Below are 27,074 nucleotides of genomic sequence, written 5' to 3'. Positions count from 1 at the left end.
TTATAAAGATAAATTTGTGGGCTTCCCTGGTGGCACAGTGGTTAAGAATCCACCTGCCAGTGCAGGGGACACGGGTTCGAGCCCTGGTCCAGGAAGATCCCACATGCAGTGGAGCAACTAAGCCCGTGCGCCACAACTACTGAGCCTGCATCCTAGAGCCACAACTACTGAAGCCCATGCTCCTAGAGCCCGTGCTCCGCAACAAGAGAAGCCACTGGGATGAGAAGCCTGCGCACCGCAACAAAGAGTAGCCCCCGCTCACTGCAACTAGAGAAAGCCCGCGCACAGCAATGCAGACCCAACGCAGCCAAAAACAAACAAATAAATAAATAAATTTAAAAAAAGAAAAAAAAAGATAAATTTGTTTTCACTTGCTTGCCTGAAAGAGGTGGTTACTCACCACTGCCTTTAAAAAACAAATTTATTGGAGTGAAAGTCACATGACATAAAATGAACCTTTTATTTTTTGGCTACACCACGGGGCGCGTGAGATCTTAGCTCCCCGACCAGGTATCGAACCTGTGCCCCCTGCAGTGCAAGTGTGGAGTCTTAACCACTGGACCGCCAGGGAATTCCCTAAAATGGACCATTTTAAAGTGAACGATTCAGTGTGAATTAGTGTATTTCCAATGTTGTACAAGCACCCCCTCTATCTAGTCCCAAAACATTTCCCGTGTGCATTTTTATAGCGATGTCACTCCAGAATACCTTTGACAATAACTGTTTCTGTCTCTCCTTTTTTTTTTGGCCTCATTGCATGGCTTGTGAGATCTTAGTTCCCCAACCAGGGATCAAATCCGGGTCCACGGCAGTGAAAGCCCAAGTCTTAACAACTGGACCGCCAGGGAATTCCTGTATCTGTCTCTTTGATTTTTACAAATCATATTGATTTTTGTTTCCCTTTTCCTTGGACAGAGCCCGGAAGAGCATCCCCGACACGTATGCAGAGTACCTTGTGGCCAATGGACTCATGACCCAGGAGGAGGTGTCGGAAATCAAAGCCTCCTACTACGCAAAGTTAAATGGCCATTTAACTAACATGGCGCACTACAGCCCCCCTGCCATGAACCTGCAGGCCCACTGGCAGGGCCTGGTTCAGCCAGAAGCTTGCATCACCACCTGGAACACAGGTGTGCCCCTTGACCTCCTGCGGTTTATTGGCAAGAAGTCTGTGGAGGTGCCGGAGGAGCTCCAAATGCACAGTCACCTTCTGAAGATGCATGTGCAGGTAGGGAGCCCGAGAATCTCTGGGCATTGTTTGTCCATCTCTCACAGCAAGGAATTGGTGTTGGTCTGGTCTTGTTGGTTGGCTAATGCACTTGGCAAATATTTATTGTGAACCACTCCTAGCAGTGTTTTGGTACTGATCGTCAATTAAATCAAATTTTGTCTACTTCTATTTTTTTTCTTTTTTTTTTAATCTACTTCTATTTTTCCTCCACTTATTCTTTCAGTCATTCATTAATACATTATATATACAGGTACTGCATGCACATTATTAAAAACACAGCCATGCAGGAATGCCCTTTTTGGTTTTTCTGAGCAGTGAGCAGAAGACACTTTCATTTTGAGGAAGGTGGTTGGGATTTGGCTTAAATAAAATAAAAATCAGCACACATACTCCTGAAAGGCAACCATTTACACCCTTAAGCATGTTGAGGTTTTACATGTTGTCTCATGTTAAGGATGGATTGACAAACTGTCAGGGTTTGCCTGTGGTTTCCTGGAACGTGGGACTTTCAGCGCTAAAAGCAGGAGGAGAGCAAGGAGATATAGGTCTTCATCGTTCTTGAACTTGGATGAAGACACGATGAACTCTGGATTTTTTTTAAAACACTAACTTCATTTATAAGTTTCTATTATAGGTATAGAGACTATTAAAACAATCTGTGTACTCACCATCAGGCTGAAGATATAGAATATTACCAATGCCGTTCCTCTCTCCCCTCCCTGACGTCTCCTCCTCCCATCCATCTGCCCGGTTAACTGCTCACCAGAGTGCCGGTTTGTTTTGCCTGCTTTCAAACGTCATGTACTCGCTGTCATACTCCGATGTTTCCTTCTGCACTATCTGTCGTATTTAATGTTATGTTTTTGATTCTTAACCATTGTTGCCTTACTTTTTTTTTTTTTTTTTGAGGTACGTGGGCCTCTCACTGCTGTGGCCTCTCCCGTTGCGGAGCACAGGCTCCGGATGCACAGGCTCAGCGGCTGTGGCTCACGGGCCCAGCCGCTCCGCGGCATGTGGAATCTTCCCGGACCGGGGCACGAACCTGTGTCCCCTGCATCGGCAGGCAGACTCTCAACCACTGTGCCACCAGGGAAGCCCGCCTTACATTTTTTGAACTCAATGTGAAAAAGCATGGGAACTCTTAAAATTTTCTTTTCCCCTCCCATTCAATTTTACAGTCCAGAGTGGAGAAAGTGATGGATGGAACAAAGTTAGACTGGGCCACGGCAGAAGCTCTTGCCCTAGGCTCATTACTTGCTGAAGGTAAGACATTTCTGTGTAGCTGCACAGCGGGTAGGGGGTGCTTTATATGACATTTCTTATATGTGACGCCTGCAGTTTTGAGTTACAACTACCTTGTATTGTTTTTATCGACTAGAGAGGTTCTCAAACGTGTTAACATTTCTTACCTGAAAACATTATTTAATCTTGGTATAAGTCATGTTGACAATCTTCATCAGCGAACGGACTATGGAAACAAAGGACTCAGTGCTGAATGTATTGGAAAGACATTTTCCTTTAAAAATTGTAGGACAGGGCTTCCCAGGTGGCGCAGTGGTTGAGAGTCCGCCTGCCGATGCAGGGGACACGGGTTCGCGCCCCGGTCCGGGAGTATCCCACATGCCGCGGAGCAGCTGGGTCCGTGAGCCATGGCCGCTGAGCCTGCGCGTCCGGAGCCTGTGCTCCACAACGGGAGAGGCCACAACAGTGAGAGGCCCGCATACCACAAAAAAAAAAAAAAAAAAAAAAAATTGTAGGACAAATGATGACTCTTCATTCTTAATTAGACTACGGAGTTTTGAATATAGGACAGGTTTGTTTTTTTGTTTTTTTGTTTTTTTTTTCTCTGCGGTACGCGGGCCTCTCACTGTTGTGGCCTCTCCCATTGCGGAGCACAGGCTCTGGACACGCAGGCTCAGCGGCCATGGCTCACATGCCCAGCTGCTCCGCGGCATGTGGGATCTTCCCGGACCGGGGCATGAACCCACGTCCCCTGCATCAGCAGGCGGACTCTCAACCACTGCACCACCAGGGAAGCCCAGGACAGGTATATTTTAAGGAGGATAATCTATTGTCCTAAGGACAGTTCTCAGGATGAGCTGATGTATAAGAATTCAGGGTCACCAGGCCTTATTATTACTTAGGGTTATTCATGGGAATCTGGATTTTTTTCTTTTCCTTCTTGCTTGCTTTAAGGTTTTAATGTCCGTCTGAGTGGCCAAGATGTTGGCCGTGGAACTTTTAGCCAGAGGCACGCAATGGTTGTTTGCCAGAAGACCGATGACACCTATATCCCCCTGAACCATATGGACCCTAATCAAAAGGGGTTTCTAGAGGTAGGCTGTTTTATTATCTAGTATAAACCTCAGGTGCTGGTGATTATAGCTACAGGCTTCTTAGACCAACTAGAAACAGATGTTGGAAACTTTGGGTTCAGTCCTTTTTGAAATAAAGGGATGCCGACTGGGTAGACAATGCCAGTCTATGCACTTGGAGTGGAAGTAACAGACTAGCGAGTAGACTAGAGCTGTTTTACTCTGGCTACTTATCTATAATCATGTAAATGTCAAAATGGGCGTTCATTTTGTCAGTCCAAAATTGATTATATAACCTGCTTGTTGCTGAATTCATTAAAGTGAGTCAAAGATGTGGATAATAAGCCAACATTTCTTGCCAACTTAAAAAAAAAAACCCACTGACTTAAGGTTACTTTATTCTCTAGGGTTTAGTGGGCTTGATGAATGTATCCATTGGCATGCATTTCTCTGTGCCAGTTGCTGAATTAGATTCATTAGAGTCAAGAGCAGGGCCTGGGTCTTTTCATTTTTGTTTCTCCAACAACTAGCATAGTGCCTGGCACATGGAGTTTATGAAATTATCCTTTAAGGTATAATTAGTGGTGTGTCATCTTCTTTCCTACTCTAGCCATTTGTTTGAGAGTATTGGGTTCACTGATACTCGTTTTTTTTTTTCAATAAATTTATTTATTTTATTTATTTATTTTTGGCTACGTTGGGTCTTTGTTGCTGCGTGCAGGCTTTCTCTAGTTGTGGCGAGCGGGGGGCTACTCTTTGTTGCGGTGCACGGGCTTCTCATTGAGGTGGCTTCTCTTGTTGCGGAGCACGGGCTCTAGGCGCGCAGGCTTCAGTAGTTGTGGCACATGGGCTCAGTAGTTGTGGCTCACGGGCTCTAGAGCGCAGGCTCAGTCGTTGTGGCCCACAGGCTTAGTTGCTCCGCTGCATGTGGGATCTTCCCGGACCAGGGCTCGAACCCGTGTCCCCTGCATTGGCAGGTGGATTCTTAACTGCTGTGCCACCAGGGAAGCCCAATACTCAATATTTTTTTAAAAAATTCACTTTGTCAAAAGCAAGCTTCCAGGACAATTACTTAAAGGACATGCAGCTCATCTTTAAGTTAGTCTAAAATCCCCTCCTTGATCAGTATCAGATTGGTGACCTAGATACTGAAACATTTCGTATTTTCCCCACCCAATGTCTTCTATTGATTTGTGATTTGATATATAGTGTCAGTTAATTTTGAATATTGCTATTTAGAAAGCCCCAAGTAAACATCTCACATCTGTTATGGGGATACTGTCAAAGATTTTGTTTATTACCTAACACTTTGTCCTTTATATGAAGACCCTAGGGGGGGCTCCTGCTTGATCTTGGTATTGAGAGTAGTTGTAGTTCCCTGAGCAGTGGCTCGTCTTTATTGTGTGTACATCGAAAATTCTGCAACCGATCAACCTTCCCTTATCAATAATGGCTTCTGGGAACGGGTAGAGACCATGGCGGCCTCAAGAAAGCAGGTCACCAGGTTGTGTGTTTTCCCCGACCCTGTTGGGTGTGTCAATCTATTTATTTTCTTTCTACCCACCTACTATTTTTTTTTGGCTGCACAATGCGGCATGTGGGATCTTAGTTCCCCGACCAGGGATTGAACCCGTGCCCCCTGCAAGAGAAGCATGGTGTCCTAGCCACAGGACCACCAGGGACTTCCCTGTCCACTTACATTTAAACTATCATTTTGTGTATTATCTGTATGTACAGGCCATCTTAAATAATTTTTGGAATAAATGAAAGCATTAATAGATTCAACAAATTAATGTAGATAAGGGTATACAAGTATATGAAGTACAATAGATGCACAGGAGAAGGGGCAGCTAGGTTACTTGTGGATTAAAAGGAGGAGCTTTAGAGAGGAGGCCAGATTTGAGCTGGGACTTGAGGGACATTTGGAACTGCCTAGTCTAGTAAGTGTAGGGAGAACATTCTAGGTGGACACAGTAGTGCATACATAAGCTGTGAAATAAGAGGCCCTGACCTCATGCTCAGGGAACTACATATAGCTTCATGTGACTGGAGTTTAAGCTGCAAAGTGGATACAGATGTAAAAGAAGAGACGGGCTAGTCAGGACTACCCACGCTGTGAAAGACTTCGAGTGTTATGTAAAAGAGAAACCATGGAGGAATTTTGAACAAGTGATCAGATTTCCATGTTAGAAAGAGCACTCCCGGGCTTCCCTGGTGGCGCAGTGGTTGAGAGTCCGCCTGCCGATGCAGGGGACACGGGTTCGTGCCCCGGTCCGGGAGGATCCCACATGCCGCGGAGCGGCTGGGCCCGTGAGCCATGGCCGCTGAGCCTGCGCGTCCGGAACCTGTGCTCTGCAACGGGAGAGGCCACAACAGTGAGAGGCCCGCGTACCGCAAAAAAAAAAAAAAAAAAAAAAAAAAAAGAAAGAGCACTCCTGATGATACTTCGGAAGCCTGAGCTGAAAAAGGGTGAGACTTAGGACAATTTCTAAGGAGGCTTCTCAGTCATCTAGGCAGGAAATCCTGGAGCTGTGAATTAGGGCAATAGCAGTGCAGAGGGGAGATGGGGCCAAGATTTGAGAACTAGTCAGAAAACAACAGCTATCAGACTCAGTGGTAGGTGTAGGGAGTGAAGAAGACCAGTCCTGGTTATCTCCTAGCTCCCTGACTAGGACAGCTGGCATATGATGGTGGCATTTACCCAAATAAAGAGTGAGGGAGAGGAACAGGTGTGGTAAGGAAAGATGATGGACTAAGTTTTGGACATTAAACTTTGACGTAGATATTTCAGGTAATTAGATATGTATGTCTGGAGTTAATGAAGGAATCTGATCTTGGATGTCTATTTGGAAGTCATCAGGGTGCAGGAATGTTTGAAACCACAGGGATGGGAGAATCTCTCTGAGAGAGAGCAGAATGAGAACAGATAGGGTCCTGGGAAAAACAACTTTTAAAGGGCTGGCAGAGGGAGCATTTTCCCAAATGAGCGTCCAGAAAGGCAGGAGGAGAACTTAGAGTCCCTGTGTCATTGAACTTAAGGAGGGAGGAATCTGAAAAGAGGAAGACTAACATGGCCATTGGATTTAGCAACTGGAAGGTCAAGGTTGACCTCCTCTAGAGTTATTTCTGTGGAGGGGGGAGAACAGAAGCCAGATTGTACTAGTTGAAGGGTAGACAGGGGCTCAGGAGGTAGAGACAACTAGATTAGATAATTCTTTCTAGAAGCCTGACTGTTACAGGAAGCAGGAGCTAGAGAGCACTGGCCAGGGGAATATTCCTTGTTTTTTGTTTTTAATTTATTTTTTTGGCCGCACTGTGTGGCATGCGGTGTCTTAGTTCCCCGACCAGGGATCGAAGCCGTGCTCCCTGCATTGGGAGCACAGAGTCTTAACCACTGGACCCCCAGGGAAGTCCTTTCTTGTTTTATTTTTAAGCTTTTGATTGTTCATTTGCCAAGAGGAGAAAGCCAGTGAGGAGAGGTTCAGAAAAAAAGGAGTTTGGTGATGAGCCGGGTGAAGAAGCAGAAAAAAGGTGTGGATTAGAATATGAGTGGGTGTGTCAGCCTTGGGTAGGAAGGGAGATGGGGAATGAGGTGAAGACGCGGAGGTGCAAGTAAAGCACTCAGTTCAAATCCCGTTGACAACAGACTCATGGATCTGAGAAATACAGTGTCTCTTTTCAAGTTGATGTCTTATAAAGATCATAATTGAAATCAAATAGAAATCAGGAAAGGTAAACTATGCATAATCCCGCCATACTAATACATTATCTGTTTTCATTTTTTGTTATTGTCATTGAGTGCTTATCTGTATAAATCATGCATTTTTATGGTGCAATGAAATTTTTTTCATTGCAGAGATGAAATTTTTTTTTGAGTTTTTTTTAAATTAAAAGCTTTATTGAGATAAAACTCACAGAATTCAATGTTTCAATGTGTACAATTAAGTGGTTTTCAGTGTATGCAGTGTATGCAACCATCACCACTATCTAATTTTAGAACACTTTCATCACCCCTAAAAGAAACCCATACTTATTAGCAGTCACACTCCATTCCTTCCTTCCCTCAGCCCCTGAAAACCACTAATCTACTTTGTGTTTATATTGATTTATCTATTTTGGCCTTTTTATATAAACAGACTCATAAATATGTGGCTTCTTATGACTGGCTTCTTTCACTTAGCATTGTGTTTTCAAGGTCCATCCAAGTTGTAGCATGTGTCAGTATTTTATCCCTTTTTGTTGCCAAGTGCTATTCTATAAATATGTAACTTAAGGACTTCCCTGGTGGTCCAGTGGTTAGGACTCTGTGCTGCCACTGCAGGGGACATGGGTTTGATCCCTGGCTGGGGAAGATCCCATATGCTTCGCAGCATGGCCAAAAAAAAAAGTAACTTAAAAAAATTTTTTTAGAAAAATGTTGAAACAAACACAAAATTACAAAAAAGTTGGATGTATAATGCAAAAGGAACTTTTTCTCATTCTGAGACATTAGAGCCATCCAGATGGAAACATCAGGTTGCCAGCCTGATGCCCTACATGTGTATTTCCTACAAACTAGGTCATTCTCCTACATTACCCCAATGCAACCATCCAAGTCAGGAAGTTAACACTGAGACATGAAGACATCTGGTCCGCAAACCCAGTTCAGAGTTGTGCTGCCTTGAACTGTCATATCTCTTTAGCCTCTTCAGAGATGTAATTTTATGTTCTGCTTTTTTTTTTTTTTTTTTTGCGGTACGCGGGCCTCCCACTGTTGTGGCCTCTCCCGTTGCGGAGCACAGGCTCCGGACGTGCAGGCTCAGCGGCCATGACTCACGGGCCCAGCTGCTCCGTGGCATGTGGGATCTTCCCTGACCGGGGCACGAACCCATGTCCCCTGCATCGGCAGGCGGACTCTCAACCACTGCACCACCAGGGAAGCCCTGTTCTGCTTTTTTAATCTTAACATATGGTGATGATTCTTTTGCTTTATCATGCAAACAGGATATTAGAATAATGGATTCTGAAAGGTAGGCCTTTTTCAAGTAACTTTCCCCCCCTTTGTTTGTTTGTTTGCTTTTAATTAATTTTTATTGGAGTATGGTTGCTTTACAATGTTGTGTTAGCCTCCACTGCATAAGAAAATGAATCAGCCATACACATACAGATATCCCCTCCCTTTTGGACTTCCCTCCCATTTAGGTTACCACGGTGCATTAGGTAGAGTTCCCTGTGCTATTCAGTATGTTCTCATTAGTTGTCTATTTTATACATAGTATCAATAGTGTATATGTGTCGATCCCAGTCTCCCAATTCCTCCCTCTCCCCCTCTTTCCCCCTTAGTATCCATACATTTGTTCTCTACGTCTGTGTCTCTATTTCTGCTTTGCAAATAAGATCATCTATACCATTTTTCTAGATTTTAAAAAATATTTATTTATTTATTTTTGACCGCATCAGGTCTTAGTTGCAGCACACGGGCTCTTCGTTACAGCGCGCAGGCTTCTCTCTAGTTGTGGAGCATGGGCTCTAGAGCGCAGGCTCAGTAGTTGTGGCATGAGGGCTTAGTTGCCCCATGGCATGTGGGATCTTAGTTCTCCGACTAGGGATCGAACTGACGTCCCCTGCATTGGAAGGCAGATTTTTAACCACTGGACCACCAGGGAAGTCCCTCCCCCCACTTTGTTTTGTGACATTTTTAAAAAAGCTCTTATGACACCATTTTACTCTCAGCTTCAAAGGTGGGGCATCTGAGAAGTTAATTTTGCTTCTCCTTCAAGAAAATCTTGAATGCCCATATTCCAACCTTTTGTATGTCTTCCTCTGTTTGCCCCAGCTTTTCCCACACACATCACTCATGGAGATCAGGAGATGTCCTCTCTCAGGGATGTGGGGATGAATGAAAGCACAGCTGCCCTCACGGCCCTCCTCCCTTTTGAGCAGTTGGTACCAATATGATGCTTTACTCTTACTGATTCACATCCCGTCTTCCCTGCACGACGGTTCTGTTCTCCTCCTTTGCCCTAGGTCAGCAACAGCCCACTGTCGGAAGAGGCCGTCTTGGGATTTGAGTATGGGATGAGCATCGAAAGCCCTAACCTACTGCCCCTCTGGGAGGCTCAGTTTGGCGATTTCTTCAACGGTGCCCAGATCATCTTTGACACGTTCATCTCTGGAGGTTGGTGTTGGCCTGTGGGTGTGTAGTGGACGTGTGGCACCAGCCTCACGGGGACAAATGACAGAAAAGGGGCCATAACTGCTTATGAGCCTCCTGGGTACCACGGCATCCCCCCACTCCGAGAGTTGGGAGCCTGTTCTGTCATCCACTGGGGCATGGCAGCTATCAGGCAGTTAAATGAGCTGCCAGGAAGAGCCTGTAAGTCCTCTGTCAGCAGGAGGGCTGCGTCTCCTGGGGAATGTGCTTGGCTGTAATGAATGGTGCAATGAAAATGGTTTTGGGGGTCCAGCAACAAACTAACATGTGTCTCACTGCCCAGTCGCCCCGGGCTGTCCTGCGCCTGCGTCGTAGCATTCTTACTCCCACTGCTGCTTCGCAGGTGAGGCCAAGTGGCTCCTCCAGAGCGGCCTCGTGGTCCTCCTTCCTCACGGGTACGACGGGGCTGGACCAGAGCACTCGTCTTGCCGAATAGAGCGTTTCTTGCAGGTATGTCCACTGCCTTCTGGATTCCACGGAACGTTTGCCTGCTTTCTAGGTGCTTTGAAACAGAACTGCTTCCTGCAAATACCTAATGTGAACCTTGGACTATAAGACATTGTAGTATTTGCATGAAACAGATTTAATGCAATGTCAATCAATATTCCTTGGAAATGTGATGCCTCAAGCATGTTAGTATCACGGTTTTACGGCAATGAAAGTGCTTCTTCTTTTTTTTTTTTTTTAATATTTATTTATTTAGGCTGTGCCGGGAGTTAGTTGCAGCATGCGGGATTTTTAGTTGCAGCATGCAGGATCTTTAGTTGCGGCATGCGTGCGGGATCTAGTTCCCTGACCAGGGATGGAACCTGGGCCCCCTGAATTGGGAGTGTGGAGTCTTACCCACTGGACCATTCAGGGAAGTCCCTGAAAGTGCTTCTTATGTGGCAAATATCAGTAGTTTCTGAGTCAGGCTGATCATCGGAGTCATCTAGGGGCTTTTTATAAACAGAGATACAGTGACCAACCCCAGATCTAAGTAGTGATAGTATTTTTATAAAATGATTCGTGACCATTAAAAAATGTCAAACAACAACCCAGAAATTACCATTGTTATCTTTTGGTAAGAATCATTACCAATGCCTCTTTATGCATATTTCTAATATTTTATTATGAAAAATTTCAAACATACAGAAAAGTTGAAAAAACTTTACAGAGAGTATTCATATGCCCACTTGCTACATTCTACCATTAATATTTTATTATATTTGTTTTATCATGTATCTATTCATCTGTCATCCCTCTGTCTATCCATAAATCCATATAATTTTTGGATGCATTTGAAAGTAAATGGAGACATCAGTACACATCGCCCTAAGTACATGAATATCATTAATTATCCTAGCATACTGGCAGATAAAATATATAGAAAGGTGATAGATTAGTAGGTAGGTAGATAGAACAGTAGCTAGATAAATGGATATAACTGGTTGGTAGATAGATAATGACAGAGAAATCATTTCATAAAAATTAGATTACAGAAATAAATGGGAGGTAAATTAAAGAACTAGCTGTGAAATACAAAACTACAGTTTTTCAAAGAAATATAGGAATGAGCATGCAAGAGATACAGTTTGGGAGTCATCAGTTTCTAGATGATATTTAAAGTCATGAGACTGGATGAAATTATCAAAAGAATGAGTACAGTTAGAGAAGAGAAGTTACCCCCAAACTGAGCCCTGGGATAGACCAGCGGTTAGAGGCTGCGGGGAAGGAGAACACAGGAGGCTGAGAAGGAGCAACCAATGAGGCTGGAGGAAGGTCCTAGAGAGCAAGTGAAGGATACATGTTAAGAAGGAGGACGTATCAAGGCCCATCAGGATAGGACTGAGAATTAGCCGTTGGATTTAGCAATAAAGGGTTCATTTGGTGGTTGGTAACTGCAGTTTGTTTAGGTGGAGTGGTATTAGGAGTATATGGAAGGAGGAAAGTTTAACTCTTTTGAAAAGTTTTGCTGCACATAGAACAAGGAAGTGGGAAATTTGCACCAAGAGAGGTTCTTTTTGCTTTTGTTTTAAAGATAGGAGAAATAACAGCATGTTTGTATGCTGATAGGAATGATCCAGTAGAGAAGAAAATATTGACATAGGTGAGAGAGTAGAATGACTGGAGTGATGGCCTTGAGAGAGCAGGATGGGCTGGTGTCCACTGCACAAGGGACTGGATCAGCTCTAGACAGCAGCATGGCAGGTTCATCTATGGGAATAACCAGAAGGCAGAGAATGCGAGGCAGATGATAGAACATGGTAGATGTTGTGGTGAAGGTCTGAGGAGATAGCCGAGAGTGATGATGCAGGAGGAGATCCTGGGTTAAAGCTGTGAAATAGTCGTCTGGAAGAGGAGGAGAATGAGTGAATTAGGGAAATAGAAGATAATAGTCTAAGAGCATTGAGGGCCCACTTAAGATTCTTGGTCAAGGTTTTAAAGTGAGATCCATCAGTGTGATTGTGTGTTTTCTCCAGCTTCATTCCCTGCATAGGTGCAGAAATGGGACAGATGGAAAGTTGAGATTAACTCGGCTTGTGGTTTGGAGTGAAAAAATGTCAAGGGAGTTAAGGGTGTATGCAAAAGAATGATTATAATGATTGACTATGGAATTTAGCTTAAGTAAGGAGGAGGGAGGAGATGTGAAGGGTGAAGCCCAGTGAAAAGGTGATAGGATCCATATGTTGGTGGTATTGATGAGGCTGAAGGATTGATGGAGTCAACGTGTTAAAGGGAATTGAGCTAGAAAGGTAGGAAGTGGTGGTCAGAGTGGAATGGATGAAGTAGAGCTTATGGAGAGATCCCTGTCATTGAAACCAGGATGTAGCCATGGAAATGGGTTGTTGAGGTAGGATGGAGGACAGAGTGATTGGAGGACAGGAGTTCAAGGAACCAGGTTGCCAGGGATTTGAAAGGATCATCTACATATGCATTAAAATTACCAAGTCCAGGCTTCCCTGGTGGCACAGTGGTTGAGAGTCCGCCTGCTGATGCAAGGGACATGGGTTCGTGCCCCAGTCCCGGAAGATCCCACATGCCGCGGAGCGGCTGGGCCCGTGAGCCATGGCCACTGAGCCTGCGCGTCTGGAGTCTGTGCTCCGCAACGGGAGAGGCCACAACAGTGAGAGGCCCGCATACTGCAAAAAAAAAAAAAAAAAAATTACCAAGTCCATGTTAATAATTTTCTCAAACCTACTTCATAGGATTACTGTGAGGTATAAAGGGTCAATATATGTAAATGCTTAGGACAGTAATTGACATTTATATGTTTGCTGTTTACCATTTTTATTATTATCGTTTCCTGTGCTTGCCCTGGGATTACCTCAAGCTCTTGGTTTACACTATTAATTTTATTTTTAACCCTGCAAAAGAATTAATATATCGATATGTAAAGTGAAGAGTGTTTGCTGTTTATATAAGCGCTTGCTTACTTCATCTTCTTTCACTGTGATTATCTCAAGCTCTTTGTTCAGGCCATTTCTTTTTCATCCTGTCTGTTCTGCTTCTTGATGTTTCTTATTTATTTATTACATTTGTAATGGTAGAGTTTGGTTCTCACTTGGTTTTCTTGGCATTGCACTCACCTTTCTTATCTAATTCTACTGTGTTATCTTTAAGACTATCTGCCCTTAAAAACATTGTTGTTTTTAAAAATTGTGGTAAGAACACTTAACATGAGACCTACCCTCTTAACAGATTTTTAAGTGTGCATTGCAATACTGTTGACTGTAGCTACTGTGTTGTACAGCAGATCTCTAGAACTTATTCCTCTTACATAATAAACCTTATACCCCTTGACTAGCAACTCTCCATTTCCCCTTCCCCGCCCCTGGCAACCACTGCTCTGCTTTCTGCTTCTATGAGTTTGACTATTTTAGATTGTTCATATAACTGGAATTGTGCAGTATCTGTATTTTACTTAGCATAATGTCCTCAAAGCTCATCTGTGTTACTGCAAATTGCAGGATTTCCTTCCTTGAATAGGCTGAGTAATATTACATATATAGATAAATATACCTACATACCACATACCACATTTCCTTTATCCATTCATCCGTAGATGAACATTTAGGTTGTTTCCACATCTTGGCTATCATGAGTAGTGTTGCAATGAACATGGGAGTGCTAATACCTCTTTGAGATCCTGATTTCAGTTCTTTTGGTTAAATACTCAGAAGTGGGATTTCTGGATCATACAGTAATTCCGTTATTAATTTTTTAAGGAGCCTCCATGCTGTTTTCCGTAGTGACTATACCAATTTACTTTCCTACTAACAGTGTACAAGGGCTCCCTTTCCTCCACATCCTTGCCAATACTTATGTCTTTTGTTAAAATTGGCTGCCTTTTGCCTGCTATGTTCCTTTCTTTTTGTCCCCCCCTTATAAAAAGTTATAAGGGGCTGTATAATATTTACATTGTTACTGTATCATTTTATTTCATCTTGTCTTTGATTATTTAGGGCAATTCTTCAAAAACCTTATAGTTTCCCTGAGAGGCTGTGGGTGAATTCCCCTTAATGTCCCTTCCCATTTGGTACCAATTTACCTTCTTAGAACAACAGTTGAGAATAGTCTCCAGTACATGAAGCCTGAGGACATGGCTTGGGAGGACATAGCTCTGCTGGACAGAGGGTTTTTCTTGCTAAATTCCGGTGTCCCTTCTGAGATTCAATAGCTAAGCCCATACAAGGGTCCACTCCCTCGTCAGGGCTGTGTATCACTTCCATGGGCCTCTCTTTCCTTGGCATGTCCTGGTGCTGGAAGCAGCAAGCCTGGCAGCCCTATCTGCCTCCACTGAATTCTGCAGGGGCTTCAGCCCTAGATTTTGCCTTTATTTCCCTAGGGTGCCACTCACACCCTGTCACAAATTGGAGGAGCCCAGTAAAAATCTCAGGATTTTGTCAACTCACTTACTTTCCTCTGTACTGCTTCTTTTTTTTTTTTTTTTTTTTTTGTGGTACGCGGGCCTCTCACTGTTGTGACCTCTCCCGTTGCGGAGCACAGGCTCCGGACGCGCAGGCTCAGCAGCCGTGGCTCACGGGCTTAGCCGCTCCGCGGCATGTGGGATCTTCCTGGACCAGGGCACGAACCCATGTCCCCTGCATCGGCAGGCGGACTCTCAACCACTGCGCCACCAGGGAAGCCCTCTGTACTGCTTCTTGATCAGGGTTAGGAGCCATGCCTCAAGTTTCTGTCCCAGCAGGATCTTCTGAGATTCCATTCCTTGCCCTCAATTTTTCAACCTCGTTAGCTGCTCTTGTTCTTGTCTCTAAAACAAACTATACTTACATTTATTCCATCAGGAGAGTGAGATTCGGATAGTGCATCCTTCCAACATCTTCAGTCCACAGTCATCAGCATCTGTATTTTTCAAAAAGTCTCCTCCAGATCCTTCTTTTTTTTTAATTTTTAATTTTAATTTTTTTTGGTCATGCCACACGGCTTGTGGGATGTTAGTTCCCTGACCAGGGATAGAACTCGGGCCCTTGGCAGTGAAAGCTCCAAGTCCCAACCACTGGGCCACCAGGGAAGTCCCCACCTCCACATGCTTCCTGCAGTCAGCTGTGTTTGGAAAGAACCACATTAAAACACACAGACTTGGCCGATGGGGAGCCATCAGGCTTCTCCTCTGGTGAATTCTTCACAGGTCATAAATTTACCTTCTGGTCTTTTTCTATAATGAAGAGACACATCTCTTCTCCTGCTCATCGAGAGCCCCGTGTCCCCCTTAGCTTAGGCCTGTGCCCTTAGGATGGAGTGAGATGACCCGACTGTCTGCCCTTCCTCTCACTTCCTTCCTAGATGTGTGACAGCGTGGAGGAGGGCGTGGACGGGGACACCGTGAACATGTGTGTGGCTCACCCCTCCACACCCGCCCAGTACTTTCACCTGCTACGGAGACAGATGGTCCGGAACTTCAGGAAGCCCCTCATCCTTGCTTCTCCGAAGATGTTGCTCAGACTCCCTGTAAGTAGAAAAAGCTGGTTATTAGTCTTTGTCCTCCTGTCATTTTTTTTTCCCCTGCATTTTCGTCTCTTTTCTGTATCTGATTGTAGATGCAAATGACAGAAGCATCTCTTTGGTTTTAGTTGGCCATGCTGCTTTGTCTCTCTCTTTCTCTCTTTTTTTAACCTTTCAAGAATAACTAGAAATCTAAGTCGCTCTCAGTTTCATTGTCATGAAGGACAGGCATAGCAAATATTATAACCCTGGCATCCCAGTCTGAGCAGAAATAATCTTTCAGGAAAAGTTTCAAAGTCCAAATGGTCTCAGCACTGCTATGTTGATAGTTGCAAGTTGGGAATTGAAAGTACTTTGATGAAAATGAGTGGTTTTATTCGTTGACTTTTTTTTTTTTTTTTTTCTTTGCGGTATGTGGGCCTCTTACTGTTGTGGCCTCTCCCGTAGCGGAGCACAGGCTCCGGAAGCGCAGGCTCAATGGCCATGGCTCACGGGCCCAGCTGCTCCTCAGCATGTGGGATCTTCCCAGACTGGGGCATGAACCCATGTCCCCTGCATCGGCAGGCAGACTCTCAACCACTGCGCCACCAGGGAAGCCCTATTCATTGACTCTTATTTAGACTTTTTCTGTTAACTGATTTATCACCAGTAGACCCCATTTCAAACATTGTAACAAGATAGCTTATCACTACCTGGCTTTACAAGAGTATATTTTCTCTTGGTTTACCGGAACTAAGTGTTAAGGGCACATGTTTTTATAAATCACACAAATATGCTAGTTTTCAAGTGGCAGAGTTCAAGATAAGAAACACTGCTAAGCATATATTTACCCCACCTGCTATTTTTTTTTTCAGTTTTGTATGAGAGTCTGAATTAGGATTAACATTTGAAAAACCTCTGCATTTATTTGGATGCCACTGCTGAGGTGAACTAAGTCATTTAGGACTTGGCTGTTTGAGATGACCTTGTGCTTCTCACAGAGGTTAGAGAATGTGTATTTGGAAGTGAGGGGTGTTGAGGGAAGCTGCCAGTGATTTGCCTTCACCGGTTGCCTTTTTTGGAGTTTCTAGCATTTGGAGGGGAGTAAGGTGACCCTTGTTCTCATAGTCGGTCAAGGGTACCTGAGTGATCCCAGAGTGAGAGCCCCCTTAAGTTTTGCTCTCCAGGCCCCTCACCTGTCTCACCCCAGCCTCAGGGGTCAATAATGAGAAAATGCACTTCAAGTTCTTTCACCAATGGCTGAAAGTTCATTTGTTTGGTCTGCTTATTCTCTCTGTGAACAACCTTGTGAATTTTGAGATGGTTTCATGAGCATCATGGGACGTTCAAGACAAACAAATTCAGTCCCTTTATACCATCTTTCTGATGGGGCTGTCTTGACACCGATATTTTGAAACAGCAATGTGAAAGGAGCCAAGTCAAAATGTAAAGTTACTATAATTTTGCTCTGGGTCTTAGTTGCGGCATGTGGGATCTAGTTCCCTGACCAGGGATCGAACCCGCACCCCCTGCATTGGAAGGCAGAGTCTTAACCACTGGACCACCAGGGAAGTCCTGATCTGGGATTCTTGAACCCAACTTTCTTTGTATCCCTAACATTGTCACCTGCTCTCTCAATCATAACTAAAAGGAGTACAATGATATTAAATATAATGCATGTATATTATTAGGTATTGAGTGAACTATTAGAAGTTTTTTTTTTTATTATTAGAAGTTTTGTTGAGAATTTCTTTTGCTGTTTGAAACTGAAAATGAGTTCATTTTTTGGCCCTAATGCTCCACCCCTCTCCCCAAGTCTAATATACAACTTATTAAATAAGTGAAGCCTTCCTTGGGGAGCTTAAAAAATATCAACAGCTATCTTATAGACTTTCAAGTGAAAAACTACTCTTATTAAGTAGTCAAATATTTTCATTAAACATGTAAGTCCTTTTGTTAATGGAAAGTCAGTACAACCAGTATTGAATTCTGATTTCTTCCTGAAAATTGGATTATTGGTACAAGTGATGTAGCAGAATATAAATAGCCAGCCTTCTCTATCCATGGCCCACTCAGAGATGACTTACCATGTAGCAAACATGACTCAGGGGTACAGGGAGTTTGTCTGTCAAGTGGTACCAAAATCCTAGCCCAGTTTCCCACCTAACTCTGAACTCTGAACCTTTTGATTCCTGCTGTAGGAAGTGGGGACTGACAAAAGGCTCTGTTTCAGAAGGGAGAAAGATTGCCTCTATCACACATTATTTACTAATACGCATAGCTGAATAGCTAATATTAATTTTTTAGGTTATATAGAGTATCCCAGCATCAGTATGGCTGCCCTCAATGGCCTAGTCTAAATGTCATATACCCATTTGGGACTAGACTATAGGGAAACTAACTAGATGATAGCAAAAGGGATCAAATCCCTCACCTTGGCTTCATCAGTTTTCTACTTTAAGTTCTTTGCAACAAGTATTTATTTGCCGCACCACACAGCTTGTAGGATCTTTGTTCCCCGACCAGGGATTGAACCTGGGCCCTCGGCAGTGAAAGCACTGAGTCCTCACCACTGGACTGCCAGGGAATTCCCAAGTATTTTTTTAAATTGGGTTCAGTAATAAAATTTCTTTTCATCGTGGAAATATTCATATGTTGTTCCTACTTGTTCTGTTTCGTTTATAAATTATAGTCAAAATCCTAAAGACAGAAATAATTGCCCTAACTCAGCTATTCTGGTTCACGATATAAATTCTATAAAATGTTGTTTCTGATTCCAAAAAGTTAAGGTGTAGTTTTTATTGATAATAAAGTTGAGTCATCACACTGCAGTTTTTTTTTTTTTTTTTTTTGGCCGCGTTGGGTCTTCGTTGCGGTGCACGGGCTTCTCATTGCGGTGGCTTCTCTTGTTGTGGAACACGGGCTCTAGGCACGTGGGCTCAGTAGCTGTGGCTCTTGGGCTCTAGAGCGCAGGCTCAGTGGTTGTAGTGCACGGGCTTAGTTGCTCTGCAGCATGTGGGATCTTCACGAACCAGGGCTCAAACCAGTGTCCCCTGCACTGGCAGGCAGATTCTCAACCACTGTGCCACCAGGGAAGTCCCCCACACTGAAATTTTGACTGTTAAAATTTATTGTGGCACCAGACAAAAGGCAATCTTATGTAACCTCAGAAAAATATTTTATTCTGAAGTATACAGAACAGATACTTTTGGGAAAGATATGTTGTTTATTAGTACATATGTTTACTTATAGTCCCAGGAGAGAATTTTGATACTAGTTTTTGGGAAAGATCCCTGATAAGTAAAAGCATCTTCAGGTCCTTTCCCTCGGTTGATAGATTTGTGGCTTTTTCCTCCCCCTCCCCCTCCTTAGGCAGCCGTGTCAACTCTTCAAGAAATGGCACCAGGAACAGCATTCAAACCAGTCATTGGTGATTCATCTGTGGATCCAAAAAAGTAATCTGATGTGGAGCTCTGTTTTCATACTCTGCAGTAGATTTGTAGTGAGTGGGAAAACTAGTTCATGTTAAGTGCACCAAGTGACCCAAATCTTCTCTATCCTTATATAAGTCCTTTAAGTTCATGGGGTAGGAGTTAGAATATGCACAGAAGAGTGAATTTTGGAGGCATATGTTGCTTAAGAAGGTTGGCCTGGGCACAGCATGACTGAACCCCACTACAACGCCCCCGCTGCTTCAGTGGTGAAGCATTTAAATCTCTGTGGTCTCCCCCTTTCTTCTGCTACAGTTCTTACTTTAAGATATTTCTCCCCCGCCTCACTGTCCCTTTTCTACCCAACAGGGTTAAGAGTTTAGTGTTCTGCTGCGGCAAACACTTCTATGCCCTGATGAAGCAAAGAGGATCTTTGGAGGCTAGGAAGCATGACTTTGCTATCATCCGAATGGAAGAACTCTGCCCTTTCCCGCTGGATTCGCTGCAGGAAGAGATGAGCAAATACAAACATGTTAGAGGTAAAGGGTCCTTCTCATTAGGCTTTTTTGGTTTTAAGTTACCTGAAACCTATTTGAACTATCTCAAATAAAAAGATGGTATGGGAGCAGTGAGAGTTATTAGAAAGTTGAATCTCATGGAATCTGGAGATATGAAAGTAATACAACTGAAGCCAATGTCTCTATGTCTTTTTTGGTGTCCCTTTGGGTGTCCCTTTCGTTCTCCCCTGCTTTCGTATAAGACATCGAATTTCTTGAGTTTGGAGGGAATCAGTGCTATACAATCATTTATGATACATCCGGTATAATTGTAAAAGATAAGCCTTTTCAACAGATGGGGCTGGAATGATTAGATATCTATGTGCACCTTATACAGAAATTAACTCAAAGTTGATCATAGACCTCAATGTAAAACTATAAAACTTCTAGAAGGAAGTGGATGGAAATCTTCCTGACCTTGGGTTAGGCAAGAAGTTCTTCGACATAACACCAAAAGCACGTTCCAGAAAAGAAAAAGTAGATTTTACCAAAATGAAAAACTTTTGCACTGCAGAAGGCACTGCAAAGAATATAAAAAAGACAAGCCACAAACTGGGAGAAAATATTTGTAAAAACATATCTGACAAAGGACTCTCCAGAATGTTTACAGAGCTCTGAAAACTCAACAGTGAGAAAACGTATAATCCAGTTTTTCAAAAGGTGCAAAAGAATTGAACAGTCATTTTACCAAAGAACCAGATGGTAGATACCCATATGAGAAGATCATCAACATGATTAGTGATAGGGAAATGCAAATTAAGCCAAAATGAGATATGGCTACATACCTATTAGAATGGCTAAAATGAAAACAAAACAATATCAAGGACTGATCAGGATGCAGAGCAACTGGGACCTTCATGCACTGCTGGTGGGAATGCAAACTTGTACAGCAGTTTTGTACAACAGTCTGGAAAACAGTTTTGTCCGTTTCTCATGTAGTTACACACAGAGTTTCCTTACCACCCAGCAGTCCCACTCCTAGGTATTTACTCAAGAGAAAGGAAAAATCCATATGTGAATATTTTTAGTGGCTGTATTCATAATTGCCCCAAGCTGGAAGCAACCAAAACATCCTTCAACTGGTGAATGAAGAAACAATCTCATTGTGCATCCCTACAATATCCTGCTCCTTAAGAATAAAAGAGAGTGAACTATTGCTATCGCCAAAATGACCGATGGATTTTGCTAATTCACAGAAGCCAAAACCAAAAGGCTGTATACTGTGTGATTCCACTTACCTGATGCTCTGGAAAAGACAAAACTTCGGGGATAGAGAAAAGATCAGTGGTTGCCAGAGGTTGGGGGTGGGAGCAAGAGCTGAGCACAAAGGGGCAGGATGAGGGAATATTTGGGGTTTAGAGAATTGTTCTGTATCATGATTGTGGTGATGGATACACGACTATGCATTTCTCAAAAAAAAAAAAAAAAGACAACACTGTGCCATATTGGAAAGGTAATAATATATTTACTTGAGGATATATGTGTGTGTGTGTATATGTATATATATGTAACTATGTATGTATATGTGTATATATACATATATAACATGTATAGTATACGTATGTGTATGTATGTGCACACACATACATATATAGTGTGTCTGTGTGTGTAGTATGTTGTATATATTTACTTGAGGTACTGAGATGAACTTTCTTCTTTCATAGATTTTATATGGAGTCAGGAGGAGCCTCAGAACATGGGTCCTTGGTTTTTTGTTTCTCCAAGGTTTGAAAAGCAACTGGCCTGCAAGGTGATACCTCTTTCCCCTTTGCAGTGTTTTGTGTGTGTCCCTTTTCTCCTATTGGAGTGCCAACAAATAGGTTTATCCCCTATTATCAGTCCAAAGCTTCTAAAGATAAACTAAAATATAAAACCTAGTTTTAGGCTCCTTTTTCAGACTAAAGTGCTGAGTGTTTAGCAAGATGTATATGTGTACCTACTAGTATCATGTTAAAAAAAAAACAAAAACCAATGATTATACTCGAAAAGGTAGAAGACCTACCTACCTGTTGTCTACCTTTCCCATTAGCCTACTCAGCATTCTTGTCCCAAAGGTCAGTATCCAAGCCCCGGGGGAGGAGAGCGATGAGCTCGCTTGTTTTACAGTAAAACTTATTCCAGGCCCACCTGCAAAGCTGGTAGACATCAGAGGCCAAATTCTTTGTTATGTTTTAGGAAGAGGAAAACAAGGAGATGAACAGTTGTGCTTCTGTTTATCTTTCTATTCTGCTTTGATTAAAACTCAGGTCACTTGATACCAGTTTACGGCACTCAAATCGTTTTCACCTGTAAATAGTTCTAATTTAGGAAACTCTACAGCTAAAACCAAATAACAGTTACCGAAGAATAGGACAGATTCCAGAATATGTCTCACCTTATCATGCCTGGAATTTAGTTTTCAGTTGTGACATAGATCTCCCTGCAATCTATTTTATGTAACACATTATTTTCCAAAAAGGTGATTTATAGTTAGACAACTTCAGAGAAATACATGCACATCCCTGGACGAGCTAAGCAGAGCTCTGGTCTAGTCCAAATGTCATTGTATTTCTTTTCTGCTCCAACGCTAGCTCCGTCTGGTGAGCCGACCCGCGTTGCCGGTACCTGCTGTAGGAATCGGCAGCGTTCATCTACAGCAGCATGAAGAAGTCCTCGCCAAGACCTTCACCCAATGATGCCCTTCGAAGAAACACTACTTACTCGTAAGAAAACTGCCATAAAAAGAAAGGCTCACCTCCTCCTTCCATTAGGTGCCACAAAAAGAATGTATTCCTCGAAGATGTTGGGATTGATGAGAACAGAGGAGAGGTTAATCTAGAAGAATACATGGAACAGCCAAAGGAATTGTTCATCAAGACGTGAATCCCACAAGTCACTTTCGTTCTTAAAAGTACCATAGTGCTATATTTTGTTAGACCTGCGTGGGTCGTAGAGCTAGGTCCTTATCCGGATGTTTCCAGACTCGACTCTTTCTAATTAACTGGGTATACCCAGGAAAAGTTCTTGAGTCTGAACTTATAGTTGCATAGGGATTACCTCCACATTACCTCCCTATTTTCTTGATGCATGTGACTTTCATGAATTTTCCCTTTTTTATTCAAAGTCCCTGACTACCTGTATTTTCAGTTTATGTCATCTCTGGTACTGCTTTCCAGCCACTGTGAAAAATGTTTCACCAAATCATTTTCACCTGTAAATAGTTCTAATTTAGGAAACTCTACAGCTAAAACCAACTAACAGTTACCTAAGAATAGGACAGATTCCAGGATATGTCTCACCTTATCATGCCTGGAGTTTAGTTTTCAGTTGTGACATAGATCTCCCTGCAATCTATTTTATGTAACACATTATGTAACACTATAGCAAAACTGTATTATTCCTAATTTGTGTTCTTCAAGATCACTATTTTACCCATTATCCTTAAAAATAGGTCTTATTAAATATAAACCTCTGGGTGTATGATCCTTTAGCACAGTATTATTAAGCTGAGTTATAGTTATGATGAAATTGATTTGTGGCCTACTTTGCCATAGTATCTTTTTTTTTTTCCTTAAATTGTTCTTGCCGCGATACTTAATATTTTTAATTAACTCTGGGTGTCTGATATGGGGATTTCAGCTCCTGGTTGATCATCAGCCTTGCCTCTAAAAGTCCCTGCTGTCATATGATGTTAATTTGTGATACTTAAGGGTCACTTTAACTTTGATAGCAGGAACTTCCCAACATCAGGCACTTTCTGGATTTCTAGAGGTCACCAACCCACTCCCTTATTCTGAAATTAAGCTTACAACTGGAAGTATAACTAAATATCAGTAAACTGTGTACATTTACATGGCTTGGTGCCACAGAGCACTACCATGTACCATGCTTGTGCTGGGACACTGTTTTTCTCAAATGGGGGAAGTACCAGGGCCCTGTAACACCCTCTCCACTTTTACTGGCAACTTTTAATGTCTTTCAGAATCAATGTATAGGTTGTTCTGGCCACAGCAGTAGATTCATGATTCACATCTTAAACGTGTACATTAGTGTACTGATTTACTGTTCCTGTAACATTCACATCCCTTTTATTCCTATACACATGAATGCTTTCTTCCTTCGCCAAGCCTTATAAATCAGGTAACTTAGTGCCACGCATGTCAACCAGTAAAATTACAAAGGTCTGTTTAATGAGAATGGTTATCAATGTTGTATATTGAACTAGAAAAAAAATAAAAGCACAGTGCCATTTTTTTTTTTCAGATCTCTCGGTTTCTTGAGTTAAAACATTTCAAAAGTCTGAGCACAAAATGAGATGGAAAACCAGATTTTTTTTTTAGTTGCGATCTCTCCAGATTTCTAACTTTACCCCTCATGAGTCTGTTTCCTGTTACATCTCCAACTTGAGCCGTGAAATGTCTTCTGTATCTTTTTTTTTTTTTTTTTTTTGTGGTATGTGGGCCTCTCACTGTTGTGGCCTTTCCCGTTGCGGAGCACAGGCTCCGGACGCGCAGGCTCAGCGGCCATAGCTCACGGGCCCAGCCGCTCCGCGGCACGTGGGATCCTCCCAGACCGGGGCACGAACCCGCGTCCCCTGCATCGGCAGGCGGACTCTCAACCTCTGCGCCACCAGGGAAGCCCTGTCTTCTGTATCTTAACCTTACTCTCAATCACCAGTGCAACGTGGATCAGCATTTTGAATTACCTTGCAGGAAGAGGCCATTTGAAGAATTCCAAATCAAATACTCACATAATAAAGAATGGGATAAATATATCAATAATAAAGTAAAATATTTTAAAAATTGATAATGTGGTATCAATATCCCATTTATATAAATCTATGCTAGAAGCACAGAGTCTGAACCACTGGACTGCCAGGGAAGTCCCCCAAATTTTCTTTTTTATAAGAACAATTTTGCTCAGTTTTCCTATATTTTCCGTACACATACTATAAGCAAAAATATTCTAAAGCATAGCCGTTTTGGGGCTGACTGTATTATCTTTGAAGTTTTACTATTTAAAAAAATTCCTCGGCTGGCAATAGAAACAGTATCACTTTTGCAAAATTGAAGAAATATGGTTTTAGCAATTAAGGGTTACACAGGAAGGAAGTCACAGATTAAGAATCAAGACTTTTGGTCAAAGAAAGACAAATACCATATGATATCACTTATATGTGGAATTAAAATATGATACAAATGAACTTATTTACAAAACAGACTCACAAACCTGGAAAACAAATTTATGGTTACCAAAGGAGAAAGGGGGTGGGGAGAGATAAATTAGGAGCTTGGGATTAATGGATACACACGACTATATATAAAATAGAGAAACAACAAGGTCCTGCTCTATAGCACAGGGAACTGTATTCATTATCCTATAATAAACCATAATGGAAACGAATCTGAAAAAGAATATATATATGTATGTATATATGATATTGAATCACTTTGCTGTACACCTGAAACATTGTAAATCAACTATACTTAGATTTAAAGAAGGAAGGAAAGAAAAAAAGAATCAAGACTTGGGTCTTGAAGTTCCAAAAGCTTTACCTAATTTCTCTTAGATGTATTTGGATATTTGGTTTACATTTTTCAGCTTCTCAGAGGATTCAGGCTAAAACTATTAAATTTTTGGGAAATTTGGACAAAATGTTTAAATCCTCAATATTTGTAACACACTATTACACAAGTAGACAATTCCTAAATTATTCTATGGAAGTAGTAATTCACTGTCATGTTTGTATTTAAATCTGATAAAGCACAATCTAAAGCAGATTGTTAGTTCCCCACGGCCAGCTGCAAAATCAGTTAATTTTAGCAAACTTAATAAAAGTATACTAGTTTAGTGTTGTTTCCCTGTGTCTTCTCTGACTCACATGAAGAGCCAGCTATAATGGAACAAAGATAAGATATGATCCTGTAAGTGTAGAATGGTATTTCCTCAATAAATAGTTTATTGAACATGTGTTGCATACATGGCATTGTTCTGACATTAGAAACACATGAAATTTAGAGATAAACTGGGTTGCCCACTGCCCCAATGGACTAATAATCTGAGAAGACAAAGTATTTTACATGCAGAGAGAGATTCTTGCTGAATGTGCTTAAAACAAGGGGGAAGGTCATGATAGAGTGATATTCCTGATAGATGTAGATTAGGTGGCGTCTTGTGGTTATGCAAGGAAAAGTCCTGAGTGGCAAGTAGTAGCAGAAAGACTGAAGAATCTTGGAAAGGAAATTCACAAAAGTTATCTAGGGTATATTCCCAGCTTGTTCCCAGGCTTTTCCTTGAACCAGCGAGCTGTCCCGGAAACAGGTAGTAAAGAGAGAACTTTTCTGGTAAGGGGCCTGAGGTGAGTCACCTCTAAAAATGGTTCGCTATTCACGTGACCCAGAAAACCCCACAAAATCATGCAAGAGGTTCAAATCTTCATGTTCACTTTAAGAACACTTGTGAAACTGCCCAGGCCATTAAGGGTATGCATATCCGAAAAGCCACCAAGTATCTGAAGGATGTTACTTTAAAGAAGCAATGTGTGCCATTCTGTTGTTACAATGGTGGAGTTGGTAGGTGTGCCCAGGCCAAAGAGCGGGGCTGGACCCAGGGTCGGTGGCCCAAAAAGAGTGCTGAATTTTTACTGCACATGCTCAAAAATGCAGAGAGTAATGCCGAACTTAAGGGCTTAGATTTAGATTCTCTGGTCATTGAGCAAATCCAGGTGAACAAAGCCCCAATGATGTGGTGCAGGACTTACAGAGCTCATGGTCTGATCAACCATACATGAGCTCTCCCTGCCACATTGAGATGATACTTACTGAAAAAGAACAGATTGTTCCTAAACCAGAAGAGGAGATTGCCCAGAAGAAAAATATCCCAGAAGAAACTGAAGAAACAAAAACTTATAGCCCGGGAATAAATGCCGCAAAAAATAAATGCAAATAAAAGTTTAAAAAAAAAAGAGAGAGAGGTACAGGCCACTCTTCTCTTCCTGTCAATTAGATTTTCGATTTAGTTCATCTTTATTGAAAGGATTCACGAAATTAGTTCACAATCTAGTGTCAAAACTGTATTTAAGGGCTTCCCTGGTGGCGCAGTGGTTGAGAATCTGCCTGCTAATGCAGGGGACACGGGTTCGAGCCCTGGTCTGGGAAGATCCCACATGCCGCAGAGCAACTAGGCCCGTGAGCCACAACTACTGAGCCTGCGCGTCTGGAGCCTGTGCTCCACAATAAGAGAGGCCGCGACAGTGAGAGGCCCGCGCACCGCGATGAAGAGTGGCCCCTGCTTGCCACAACTAGAGAAAGCCCTCGCACAGAAACGAAGACCCAACACAGCAAAAATAAATTAATTAATTAATAAACTCCTACCCCTAACATCTAAAAAAAAAACAAAAAAACTATTTAAGTCAAACACTTGCAGGTAACTGAAAATGATACA

General features: G+C 42.4%; 1 protein-coding gene and 1 pseudogene across 2 annotated transcripts in view; both read left to right on the top strand.

The window, feature by feature from the left end:
• The window catches only part of DHTKD1 (dehydrogenase E1 and transketolase domain containing 1), a gene marked incomplete at both ends in the record, with an annotated part of 51,673 nt that extends 29,346 nt beyond the window's left edge, over positions 1–22,327 (top strand). The window contains 10 exons of the mRNA XM_079700853.1: positions 916–1,228; positions 2,410–2,494; positions 3,428–3,567; positions 9,553–9,703; positions 10,083–10,189; positions 15,527–15,691; positions 19,037–19,119; positions 19,465–19,634; positions 21,317–21,402; positions 22,223–22,327. Of these exons, the coding sequence (XP_079556979.1) occupies positions 916–1,228; positions 2,410–2,494; positions 3,428–3,567; positions 9,553–9,703; positions 10,083–10,189; positions 15,527–15,691; positions 19,037–19,119; positions 19,465–19,634; positions 21,317–21,402; positions 22,223–22,327 (1,405 nt within the window). The remainder of the gene's footprint in view (positions 1–915; positions 1,229–2,409; positions 2,495–3,427; positions 3,568–9,552; positions 9,704–10,082; positions 10,190–15,526; positions 15,692–19,036; positions 19,120–19,464; positions 19,635–21,316; positions 21,403–22,222) is intronic.
• Positions 22,328–26,006: 3,679 nt separating this feature from the next.
• On the top strand, positions 26,007–26,553 carry LOC307050117 (large ribosomal subunit protein uL22-like; annotated as a pseudogene). The gene has a single exon. The product of its transcript is annotated as a large ribosomal subunit protein uL22-like (transcript).
• The last annotated feature ends 521 nt before the right edge of the window (positions 26,554–27,074 follow it).

This window comes from Hyperoodon ampullatus, assembly GCF_949752795.1.
Source record: "Hyperoodon ampullatus genome assembly, chromosome: 3".
NCBI classification, from domain to species: domain Eukaryota; kingdom Metazoa; phylum Chordata; class Mammalia; order Artiodactyla; family Ziphiidae; genus Hyperoodon; species Hyperoodon ampullatus.
This window is presented reverse-complemented; position numbering and strand designations above follow the sequence as displayed.